The sequence below is a fragment of the Vombatus ursinus genome, unplaced genomic scaffold, assembly GCF_900497805.2.
Source record: "Vombatus ursinus unplaced genomic scaffold, bare-nosed wombat genome assembly UNPS02014798.1, whole genome shotgun sequence".
Taxonomy (NCBI): domain Eukaryota; kingdom Metazoa; phylum Chordata; class Mammalia; order Diprotodontia; family Vombatidae; genus Vombatus; species Vombatus ursinus.
The window spans coordinates 81993405-82006846 of record NW_020954576.1 but is presented as its reverse complement, the minus strand read 5'-3'; the positions used below and the strand labels follow the sequence as shown (position 1 = coordinate 82006846).

The 13442-nt window shown below is 35.6% G+C and overlaps 1 protein-coding gene across 1 annotated transcript in view; it reads left to right on the top strand.

The window, feature by feature from the left end:
• LOC114050029 (F-box only protein 28) overlaps positions 1-13442 on the top strand; it is a 61812-nt gene extending 48370 nt beyond the window's left edge. The window contains exons 4-5 of the mRNA XM_027871556.1: positions 616-811; positions 7764-13442. Of these exons, the coding sequence (XP_027727357.1) occupies positions 616-811; positions 7764-8158 (591 nt within the window). The 3' untranslated portion in view covers positions 8159-13442. The remainder of the gene's footprint in view (positions 1-615; positions 812-7763) is intronic.

Genomic DNA, 13442 nt, shown 5'->3' with positions numbered 1-13442 from the left:
TTTTTGTTCACATTCAGTTTTTCTCACATTCATTTTAAATGCCTTTGTAAAATATTGCAAAACAGGATTCTTAATCTTTTGTGTCAGATCCTTTTGGCAATCTAGTAAAGCCTGGTGTCCCTTCTCAGAATAATAAATAATAAATGCATAACATAAAATACATATCATTACAAAAGAAGCCAATTATATTGCAATTCTCAGATTATTTTTGAAAAACCATTTCACAGAACCCCTGCTATAAAAGAATAATCTTGGCTCAGTGACTTACTATCTCTTAACCTCTCTGGTCCACATTTTCTTCATCTGTAAAATAAGGGAACTAGATTACATGAACTCTGAGGTTCCTTCCAACTTTAAATCTGTGATCCTCTGATTCTTTGATATATACTTCCTAATTTTGAATACTTATAACTGGTTTGTGCTGCCAGCACAAATTAATTTAAAAGTATAAATTTATCATAGTCTTATGATAATGTACCTGAAGGAAACTAGCAGGTGACAGTGTGATAAATGGCCAATCCATTAATCACATTAGCAGTTCTGGAGCAAATTTCTCTTTCAATTTAATTATTTTTTTTTTTAATTTAGAAAACTAATGAAAATTCATTATTTTAGGTAATTGATGAAATTTATCGTGTGCTGAGATATGTAAATTCTACCAGAGCCCCACAACGGGCTCATGAAGTCCTCCAAGAGTTAAGGGATATTTCCTCCATGGCAATGGAATACTTTGATGAGAAGATTGTCCCAATTCTAAAGAAGAAGTTACCAGGATCAGATGTGTCTGGGCGACTCATAGGCTCTCCTCCAGGTATATACTATTTATATTGTATCAAATTTTCCACTAATATTTAATTGTAAAATTTCACTTAAAAGCAGCCTTTTCAAACCAAAATGGATGCTGTGTAATTATAATGACTAAGCTTGGCCCCAGAAAAGAGAAAATGAACTTCCCTCCTTTCTTTGGAGGAGGGGGGAAGATACTATGGATGTGGAACACTACAAATACTATGAGACTTGGTTGATATGCTAATTTTGCTGAACTGCCTTTTTATATCTTTTTTTTTTTTAATTCTATGTAGGGGAGTGGGAAGGGATATTCTTGAAAATAAGTGATGTGAATCCAGCCTGGGAGGTTTCGCGCCAAATTTGAATGTATAAAAGTATTTGTACCTTAACACTCAGGGGCCCATCCCTCCTGAAGAGGGGTGGAGCCCACTTCTGGCCAGAAACGTCTAAATCCTCTGGACTTTCTCTGTAATAAACTTTCTTGATACTAAAAAAAAAAGAAAAAAAAAATAAGTGATGTGCTGTTTATGATCTCTCCTTCTCTTCATCTCAAAACCACTTGACATCATCCCTTATTTTCTCCTCCTTTCTACTGGTTTTTGATAATGAGATAACCTCTCACCTTGCCAGGGCCAACCCCAAAATGTATACCTTTGATCCTACCCCCTCCTGTCTTTTCCAGCAGATTGCCTTCTCAAACATCTCCCTTCTCTCTCTAACTTATCTCCCATTCTACTGGGTCCTTCCATGTGACCATCAAACATGCCTAAGTCTTCCCCACCTTAAAAACCTTTACTATATCCTATTATTCTTTTATGCTATCATCCTATATCTCTCCTCCATTCTCACCCACACTCCTTGAAAATCTTGTCTATGCTCATTGTTTCCACTTCCTTTTCTCTCACTTATCAGTCCTTTGTAGTCTAGCTTCTAAGCTTATCACTTAACTGAAATTGCTCTTTTCAAAATTATCATTGATTTCTCAGTTGCCAAATTTGACAATCCTTTCCCTAATCCTCATCTTTTATCTTGTTGTCATGTAACACTGGATATTCTATCCTTACTGTCATCAACTGTGGGTTTCCCCAAGGCTCGGACCTGGGCTCTCTTGTCTATTCTGATTACGCTCTCACTCTTGGTGACCAAATTTGCTCCTGTGGGGTTTAATTATCACCTTTAAGATAAAATTCAGACTTAGGTAGGCAGCCCTCATTTTTCCCTTGAGCTTTAATCTTGGGTATCATTAACTACCTGTTGGACATTGGATAGTCACATAAGTATCTCAAACTCAATTATGTCCAAAACAGAACTCATGATCTTTCCTATCAAACCTCTCCTTCTTCCAAATTTCCCTGTTCTTTTCTTAAAGATTTGTAATTTTAATGGTGTCTTTAACTCCTTGCCCTCCCCTGATATCCTGTTTCTCAATCCACTTGACAACTCTTGCCATTTTTCATCCACAACATCTCTTATTTCAGACCCTTTCCCAGCCACCACCTTAGTTCAGTCTCTTATCACCTCCTCTGTAGACTGTTGCAATGGTTTCCTAATTGAACTCCCTGCCTCAACGGATTCTCACCATTTTAGTTCATTCTCTACATAATTGTCACAATAATTTTACTTTCAGGCAGATCTGACCATATCACTCCCTACTCAGTCAACTTCAATGGTTCCCTGTTGCCTAGAGGATAAAATATCAGTTCCTCTGTTTATCTTTTAAAGCCTTTGGCTATGGTCTATCTTTCCAGCCTTACTGTATATTCTGTTTAACTACCTTGTAGATATTTGCATTTATCCTCTTTATATTTATCCCATGTATACTTATCTATGTAACTTGTCTTTTCCATTCAAATATAAACTTCTTGAGATTTGGGATTATTTATTGTATTCTTAGAGCCTACTAGCAGTGCCTGGCACATAGTAAGGACTTAATAAATACTTGTTGTTTGATTGATGTAAAAATAAAATATATCAACAAAAATTTTACTGATTCAGCAACAAAACCCTATTCTTTAATTTCAGTGTTTTCCCTAGAGACTCCCTATGAGTCAGTTCCATTCTAAAGCAAATCAACTTGGAACCTTTTGGACATTAGTTATGAATATTAGACTAGAGACTGAGTAAGGACTAGACCTATGATTTCATTGGTATAAGGAACTCCCAGGAGAGAAAACTCCCTCTACCCAGTAGAGGAGTTGCCTAGAACACTGAAAGGTTAAGTGACTTGCTGAGAGTCACACACCAATACATAATAGCCAGGATTTAAACCAGGTCTTCCAGACTCCAAGGTCAGCTCTCAGTCCACTAAGCCACACTGCCTTTGTATTAAGCATCAACAATAATAACAATATGGGTTGGTAATTGTTTTGAATAGTTTAGAATTTAATTATGATTGGGGGAGAGGCAGGGCAGAGAGCTAAATGGTATTTTAATGTAACCACTGGCCATATGGTCATAACCTAGCCTTTTTTTACCTTTCCAGTCTCCTTATACTTTATTCTCCTCCACATCGTCTACAATCTAGTGACACTGGCCTTTGTTCAAGACACTCCATCTTTCAACTCTACATTTTCATTGGATGGTATCCCATATCTGGAATGCTCTTCTTACTCATCTCTGCTCTGCCTCCTAGTTTCCTTGGCTTTCTTCAAATCCCAGCTAAAATCACACTTACTAGAAGAAGCCTTTCCTGATCCCTCTTAAAGCTAGTGCCTTCCTTATGAGATTATACCTAATTTACCCTGTATATATCTTGTACATACATAATCGTTTGCATTTTGTCTTTGCCCATTAAAATTTGAGCTCCTTGAGAGAAGGGACTGTTTTTGCCTTTCTTTGTATCCCAGTACTTAACAACAGTGCTCAAGATATACAAGCTTGATAGGTGTGTGACCCTGGGCAAGTCACTTAACCCCAATTGCCTTTAAAAAAAAAAAAAAGATATCCAAGATTGAGATATATAGTAAATGCGTAGTGATTTGTCTGATTAAAGAAAAACTATCATGGTGTTGATTTTTGGTCAATATTTGACATGACAGGTCAAAGTCCTAAAGGTATGTTGGACTGATTTTAACAGCATGAAAAATGTTTATGATTGCTATTTTTACTTCAGTGCTTTTATAAATTTGTTAAGATGAAGTTTTTGGAAGAGAAGGGAAGTAGACCATAGGCTCAGAGAAAAGACTTAAAGAAATACCATTAGGGTGCAGCTAGATGGTGCAGTGGATAGAGCACTGGCCCTGGATTCAGGAAGATCTGAGTTCAAATGTGACCTCAGACACTTGACATTTACTAGCTGTGTGACCCTGAGCAAGTCACTTCACCCCGTTGCCTCGAGCAAAAAAAAAAAAAAAAAAGATACCATTAAGGAAAAGGAAAGAAAGTTGGTGCTACCCTTAATATGCCTCACAAATGATTAATCCTGATGTGGAAAATCAAGATGATAATAATAATAGCTCTTGCTAGCAAGTGGTATTAACATACAAATGGTTTCATTCTCAAGCATCTGGCTAGAAAAGGACACCAAATTAACCTCATTCTCTTGATGATTCCTCACAGGTTCAGCTATTATGTTGATAATAGATCACCACCAAATCTCCATACAGAAGCCTTGCCTGTCTCCTAAACTCCACTCCCACAATACTGTCTGTTGGACACCCACAATTGAATTGTTCCATAAGTATCTCAAATTAACATTTCAAAAAAGAGAACTCATTCTTTTTTCCCCAAAACTCTTATTTTTTTCCTATTTTCGCCATTTGGTGGAGGGTATCTCTATTCTTCTTGCCACCCAGGTTCATAATTCTGGGGTCATCCTCAACTCTTTTCTCCCCCCCCCTTTCACATTCTGTCAGTTGCCTAGTCTCGTCCGTTCAACTTCCACATTAATATCTCATATCCACCCCTTCTGTCAGTTCACAAAGACAATGCCCTAGGTAAAGCCCTCATTCCTTTTCACCTGGAACAATCCAGTAGGCTCCTAATTATTCTCTCAGCCTTTAATCTATTCCTTTCTAGTCCATCCTCTGCATAACTATAAAAGTTAAATTCCTTTTCTTCTTAAATATTTATTTTTACAAACATTTATTACCTTTCCCTCCCACTCCTCCTAGTTGAATTTTTTTTAAAAAAGAAACCCTCATCAAAAATATTAATAGTCCAACAAAACAAAAACCTACATTGGCCATATCTAAAAATGCATTTTAAGTCAGTCATCACTTTGATAAGAAGTAGGAGGTGTGTTTCATTGCAGAGTTCTAAAGTCTTTTGAGGTTTGTTTTTTTTTTTTTAATGTTATTGTATAAATTGCTGTAGTTCTGTTCACTTCACTCTGCCTTATTTCACAGGGATCTTCCCAGATTCCTCTGAAACTATCCATTTAATCATTTTTTGTGTTACAGTAATATTCCATTATGTTCATATGCCATAATTTGTTTATTCATTCCCCATAGGTGAAATTCCCTAGTTTCCAGCTTGAGGCTTCTATGAAAAAAACCTTCTATGAGTATATAGATAGGTCCTTTTCCTCTTTATTTGATCTCTCTGTGGTATAAGCTTAGTAGTGATATAGCTGGGTCAAAGGGTATGTACAGTTTAGTAACTTTTTGGGCATAGTTCCAAATTGCTTTCTAGAATAGCTGGACCAATTTACAGGTCCACTAACAATGTACTAGTGTGCCTGTTTTCCTGTAGCCCCTCCAACATCTGTCAATTTCTTCTTTTGTCAGTTTTGTCCATCTAATAGATATTAGGTAGAACCTCAGGGTTGCATTAAGGTTCTCTGATTATTAGTGATTTGTAGCATTTTTATATGGTGGATGACAACTTTGGTTTCTACTTTTGAAAACTGCATCTTCATATCCTTTGATCTTCTATCTATTGAAAAATGTCTCTTAGTCTTACAAATTTGAATTAGTTCCTTATATATCTTGGATATGAGGCCTTTATGAAGAAACTTGCTAAAGAGATTTTTTTCCCCTTTTACCTATTTCCCATCAAATTTTAACTGTTAGATTTTTTTGTGCAAAAACTTTTAAATTTTATGTAATCAAAATTGTTGATTTCATCTTCTCTAATGTTTGTTTAATCATGAATTCTTCCCCTATCCAAAAATCCTTGCCCCTCTAATTTGATTGATGTCACCTTTTATGTCTAAGTCATGTATCCTTTTGTAATTTACCTTGTTTTACAGTGTGAGATGTTGGTCTGTACCTAATTTCTGCCCATTTTCTCAGAAATTTTTGTCAGAGTGAGCCCTTCCCCCAGTAACTGGGGTCTTTGGGTTTATGCTCCCATGTTTGTTTGCTTTAGTATGTTGTATATCTAATCTGTTTCACTTATTGATCTCTCTTTTTTAACCAGTACTAAATCACTTCAATAATTACTGCTTTGTACTATATTTTGCAATCTAGTGCTAGTGTCCTCCCCTCCCCTCTTTCCCACTATTTCTCTTGAGATTTTTTTACCTTTTTTTCCCACCAAATGAATTTCATTATTTTTCTAGTTCTACAAAATGGTAGTTTGATTGGTATAACTAAAGTGAAATTTCTGAATCACAGCTCTAACCATATTACTCTCTTGCCCAAGAAATTTCCATGGCTTCCTATTGCCATTAAGATAAAATGCAAATATCTCAGTTTGCCTTTTAAAACCCTTCCTAGTCTGCCCTCAGCCTACCTTTCCAAGTGTACTACACATCTTTCCCTTTCAGGTATTCTTAGGCTACAGCCAAGCTGGACTCCTTGCTCTTCCTACTGCTTTCCCATCTCCCCTCTATCTGTCTTGTCACAAGCTATCCCTATCTGTGGAATGTCTGCCCTCCCTCCACATCAATACCTCATTGAAAGCCTCAGCTTCCTTCCAAGCTCAGGTCAAGGGCACCTCCTAGAGGAACTCTATCATCCCTGAATTACTGGTGCCCATTCTTCCAGACTTTGTCTGTGATGTTTGTTTAATTGTTTGTATTTATGTTGTTGCACCCACTGTGCCCCCCCCCCAAAAAAGTAAAAAGCTCTTTGAAGACAGTGGCTGTTTGTATACCCAGCTCTTGGCATACAGTAGATGCTTAATAAATGCTTACTGAATTGAACATAATCTTATCCAGATCCAGAAAGGTGACATAAAGCATTCTCAGCCCTATGTGGTCTATATAAACAGCAATGTAGGAAAGCAGAAAAAGAGTACTAGGCTTAGAGAACTCCATTTTGGTCCCAGCTCCCTCACTAGCAGTGTGTCCTTAGATAAGTAACTTCACCTCTTGGGTCTCTGCTTCCATAAGAGGAATGGGTGAGGTATTTTATAAGGTCACTTCTAGCTCTAAGAGTCACTGATTCCATAAATGAAAAGTTTGTGTAAAATGTAGGCTTATAGTTTAATGGGATTTATATGTTAAATTGGATTATGTAGGATAAAAGTGGTATAATGTTTTTGTTATGGTATTCACCTATTATAACAACAATTGTAATGCTAAAATGTCTTCCCAGACCTCCCTAGACTGTTGTGGTCCAGTATGATTTGTCCATTACATATCCTTTCACTTGGCTTAGAAGTTGGCCGTAGTCTTCAGAGATAATGCTTATTGCATCCTGCAGACATCCCTAAAAGACCTGTGTGTCCATTTCAGCCAATCATTTTATTTTTTATCAAAGTTATTTCTCAGATTATTTCCCAGTTTTACTTGTATTTTTTATAATATTTAACAATTACTAAAGTAGTGAAAATGTTTACAATTTTTACTTTCACAAATATGTATCATTAAATGTTCTTCTATAATCTAAATATTGCCATGATAGTTTGGAGTTTGAGAATTAAAAATTAATTTACAAAATCAGGTTAACCAGCTTCTTTGTATTATATAGGCTAAGTACATTATAGAGTATTCAGAAAGTTTTGGTTATATCAGGTATTAGTTCTATGGAAACTAACTTTTTAAAAAATAATTAATTAGTGTCTCTTATAACTCTCTTTTGCCACAGTTCCAGGACCTTCTGCAGCCCTAACAACAATGCAGCTGTTCTCCAAACAAAACCCTTCAAGACAGGAGGTCACTAAACTTCAGCAGCAAGTGAAAACAAACGGTGCTGGTGTGACTGTACTGAGGCGTGAAATTTCTGAGCTTCGCACTAAAGTGCAAGAACAACAGAAACAGCTTCAAGATCAGGACCAGAAACTGCTAGAGCAAACCCAAATCATAGGGGAACAGAATGCTCGTTTGGCAGAGCTGGAACGAAAGCTTCGAGAAGTCATGGAAAGCGCAGTAGGAAATTCCTCAGGGTCTGGGCCAAATGAGGAGTCTCCTCGGAAACGGAGAAAGGCAGTGGATGCCATAGACTCCCTTAGAAAATCTAAACGCCTTCGAAATAGAAAATAACTTGGAATTCAGTTATAGCTCCAAAAAGGCATGTAAGCTTAGCAGCCCATGCAGTCATGCTCACACGGATACTTGGATTTAGCAGCACGGTGTCCTTTAGGCTGCTTGGTCTTCAGAACACAACATAGACTTTGACATTTACTCATTGCTGGGACATTTTCCCCCTTCCGTCTGGGTGGACTGATGCACAGGATGTTTTTAATTTGCAATAGATTTGTAATAACTAGACCCACACTCTATCATGTTTTGAGGAGTTGATCTTTTTTTCTGTGCAGATGATGTGTTAAAGTAAATTTATTTGTGTTTCTGCGTATATGCACATTAAATAAGGATCTTAAATAAACCCTATCTTGACAGACTAGAAATTAAGTTTAAGTACAGAAAATGTCCTGTTCACTTGAAAGAAAAGACCTACTTTTTAAATGGACGCTATCTTGTATAAAAAACAAGTTGACTTTTTGTTACAAGTGACCTTTGTCTGGAATGTCTGAAAAGTAGTTAATGCTTTTTGGTATTGAAGTAATGGGTGATTGAAAAGGACTTCTACAGTATTGACTATATATTTTTGTAGACTACTGGCAAGGGACTCATCCAGCTATTATATACACAATTTCAATTCCCTGTTGGAACCAGGTCCTACATTTGCATGGATAGATGCATGCACCGCCTTTTTAGCTCACTCAAGAGCACTTGCACTGGCATTGACCTTGAACCTCTAGATTTCCCATTGATAAAGAAAGAAGCTTCTATGTTCTTAGTACCCTAGTTAACATCTTTCATTACAGCAGGCAGAGGTGAGCTTGAGCCTTTAATGGGGAAATAGACTAGTTCATTTGATCTCTTTTGACATGGGGGTTGAACAGTGCTGATGCCTGTTGCATTATTCATTCCCTGGAGAGTTCAGGTACTCTGACTAAGGCAGAAATCCAACTTTCAAGGCTCTTTCTGTATATGTAGGATCTCTGGTTACTAGTACTGTCTTATCACACTACTATGTCAGCCCATAGGTCAAAATGTGATGACTGAGTAGTGGACACTGCTTATCTGTATAACTCTTTAATCAGTGAAGCAAAGTCCATTCAAGAAAATGGTTGTACGATGAAAAGACATTACATCCTTTCATTGGGGGAGGGGAGAATAGTCAGGGGAAGCTTTTTAATACTATGACTATATTCAAGCTTTCCTTATCCTAAAACTTTAAACAAAAGCTTTAATTTCTTTTGCACTCCTGTTTTAAACTTGTAACTGGAAAAGCATGTCTTGCACTGTTCAATCTTCTGATTGGTCACTTTAACAACCTCTAAGTTGTTGTGTACAGTGATTATTTTTCCCAGTTGTATATTTTTGAAACATTATACAGATATCACTGTCCTTGTTTTATTTTTTAATGTACTATATAGCTATCATTTGACCGTTAAAAATTCTTTTAAGCAACTGTTGCCTTGGGCTTCAGTGAAATTAAAGTACATTTAGGTGAAATTAAAGTACATTTAGGTGTAGCATGGAAAAATATCTATTTCCTTGTGGGAGTTTGACATCTAAGTTAAGTCTAAGGTATGAGTAAGAATCTTAGCTTAATAAAGCACAAGGTTACCACCTTTTTGCATCCGTCCAATATGATGAGGTTATACTTCTTAGTAATTAACCCAACAAAAGGAAAATTTTTCCTACCCATTCATAATTGTCCTTAAATTTATATCAGTAGTACCTAACTTGGAAAGCCCATTTACAATGTATGTTTTAAGTAAGGATCTTTAATAGCTATCCTCATAATTTGTTTTGGGGAGAGATAAACTAACAATTCCCATAAAACATATTTATCAATACAGGTAAAAGTCCCAGGTTGGAATTCATCTCAGCTATAGTTTTCTTTTTTGTTATCAAATTATCTATAATGTCATAGCTGGGGTGGAGGCCTGTTGGAATACTTTATGGCCTTTACTAAAGACTGCTTTTCTAGAATTCAGGAGACAGAATACATATTTATCTATTATGATGATTATGCATTTAACAGTCTTAGTTTATTATTAAGATGAATACTTTAACAGGTCTTAATGAATTATAAAAAGTCTGTACTCCTAGGAAAGGTTTTTTGGTACACTATCCACTTAAGGTTTCACTCTGATTTCATTTTAATTTCTTAAATCACCTCCATTCTAACCTTCCTTTCTTATGTTTCTTCATAATGTCCCTAGTATCTGGGTTGTTTGACTATTAGAGTCTCTCTCTGGTGGATATGAACAGATGGTTTTTATAATAAGCAGTCAGCATATTAGAAAATAATTGATGATCAACAACAAAAAACAATTTCTAACATTAAGCACATTAAAACCAGATCAAACCAGTTTACTATTTACAAATTACCCTTCCATAGTGTTTCCATCATATTACAGAAAAAATGTTCTTTAACTTCAGAACAAATGGGACATACTTTAATTCTAAGGAAACTAGCTCTTATATGCTGTTTATAATTTTTTTGTTGGATGCTACTTGTTTTGAGCAAAAAGTCCTTCCCTTAAAAGGAATTAAAAATTTTTTTTCTCATATATTGGGATTTTGGACATCCAAATTTAGCACTTTCTAAATTGCATTTGTTAACAGACTTTCACGTAAGGAAAAAGGAGGGGGGTAGGCACTGCAGACATCATTGCTTATTTTTTTAATTGCAAAAATTGTAGGAAACTAAAAAAAAAATAAGATGGGAGATTTTTATTTAAGTTTCTGGTAGACACTAATTACTTTGATCCACTAAAAGTTGATGATACATATACAGTAATTTCAAGAAAGCTACCATATTGTCCTGAATTGTCATTAACTTGAATGTTGATGTAAGTATATTGTACTAGGAAATCACTCAACAGAATAAGTAAGTTTGTACTGCAGTATCACAGCTGTTTTCGGAGCCTTTTCCAGGAGAGCTTGCTTCTCATTGAAATTGCTTTGTTTTTATGAACCATACTCATTAGTAAGTTTATTATGATAAAATGGATTTTAAGCTATAATATGGAAAAGGCACTCACAAGGAATTTAGGATTTTCAACCCCTAGGATCCTTTCTTTTTTTGTGTTTTCCTATGTGAACATTATTTAATTCCTTATAAAGTAGTTCACAAATTTCATGTTATGAAATCTATCTGCATTATTTTTTGGTTGGGAGAGGCTGGATTTAGAGTCAGAGCACCTGGTTTCAAATCCTAATGGCTACCTATGTTACTTTGGGCAAGTCACTTCACCTTTTAGCCTTAGTTTCCTCATATGTAAAGTGAAGGATTTTGACTAGTCTTTAAAATCCTTTCCTGCTCTGAAGCCTGAGTTCTCTGTTCCTAGATGACAGAACAGACACTTGAACATGTTATTAACCATACTTTTTAAAGGAACCTTGTAGGATTCCCTGAAACTCACTTGATAGCCACTGTTGGAAGCAACTTTTTCTATAATCATGTTATTGTTTTTATAGTATTGAACTTTTACAGAAGCTGGCCTTAAACTACTTAGTAGCTCCAAAACAGATATGCTTTTGACCTATATGTTAAAATGCTAAAAGAAATAATCTGTTTGGCTCCCAGTATGGGTAAGGCAAGGAAGGAAAGTAATGCTTAAATCCAGTAAGCTAAAAGAAATGTTACAACTTAATTATCAAGTGAAAATAGATGAATGGCACATGAAAAGACTTTGTAATGTGCATTACGTCTGGTTATGGATCATTAAGTCAATGATACTGTTTGACTGCATTATTTATGCCATTTCACAACCTGCACTTTAATCTCCAAAGAAACTAAATGCACAATATGTTGGCCAATTAAATTAGTTTTTTGGAGGTGACTTCCTTTTTTAAGTTTTTATTCAATAGTTATAGTAATTTGAGAATACTTGTATATTGCCCTATTTCAAACAGCATGTAAGTTTGTGGTGTTAGGAAAGTGAAAACAACATAAATCTTAAGACTTAGTGCACAACATAGTATCTTTATATCCAGTTCTGCCTATTCTTGCGTACCCTATTAACAGGCACCTTTAAAAATCAATGCTATAAATAACAGTTGAGGTTAGAAATAAAAAATTCCCTGAAAAACAACTTTCTGTACAGGGAGGAAGCTCAGAAGTCTGGTCGTGCTATGGAACTCCTTGGATTTGGAAACCATCTGAATTAGCTTCTAATGATAAAAGTGTAGCTTTTTCAACCCTGCCAATTGTCTTTATCATTTTGGTCCAATTTCCTCAAACAAGAAATGTTTTCTTTGAAATCAAAGGGGTAGTAATGAAAATTACCCTATTAAAGCTGCACAGCAACTGACTGTTCTTAACTGATTAATAAAGGCTTTTCATAATAATAGTGTTGATAAAAATGAGTACATTGGTGATAAAACTTCAGGCTGGAGCTAGGTTATTTTTGATTGATCAATGTTGATATTGCCTCCACCTATGCAGAAAGCAACCCCTCCATGCCTTCTCAACCTGTGCAATTCTTGTCAATGTCTTTCCAGAAGATCCATCCATACAATGCACTGGAGGCTTTCTTCTAGGTTTTTTTTTTAATATCCTGCAATGTAGCACTCAGGCTATCCATTTCTTGTCTTTCCATCTTGCTACATGACTAAGCCCACTTTGTACATGTCGTCACTGATGTTTTTTATATCATTTTTCATGGGCAAGTCATTGTTGACAATATGCTGCAACCTACTTTATACTTATTCTGTATCTTTCCACTGCCTTTTTGGTTTTCTTATAATTTTGATTCTCCCAAGTCTGTTTCATGATCTACAGCCATATAACATCAATAGAAAATAGTGATGTTAAAAATATGGATTTTGGCAGCACCAGTTTGGGATCATTGAAAGTATTGCATGATTTCCCAAATGTGATCCAGCCGTGTCTCTTCTTCCTGCTCAATTCTGGGCTGAGCTCATTGGCCTTCTACACCCCCTAAAATATTTAAAAGTTCCTATGTCCCAAAAGTTTGTACTGAGTTCCTAATGTATGGTGAATATTAAATCTAAACTTCATCAGAAAGAACATGTCAGATATTTTATAAGTATTGGTGTGTTTTTTAAGTTCTTTGACCTTAGAGAATATGTGGTCCTTATTCAAAGTCATACCAAAGGACATTACTGGTCATTAGAGTATAATATTTTCATGTGGTACCATTTCTGTTTACCTATGTTAAAATGAACTAGAGGTTTAGTTTCTGGCATTTTAAATATTTATGACCTAATGCAATCATTAGAAAAGTGAAAAACACCTCCCAGTCATACATCAGGGTACTTCAATAAATGTGTTATTACCAGT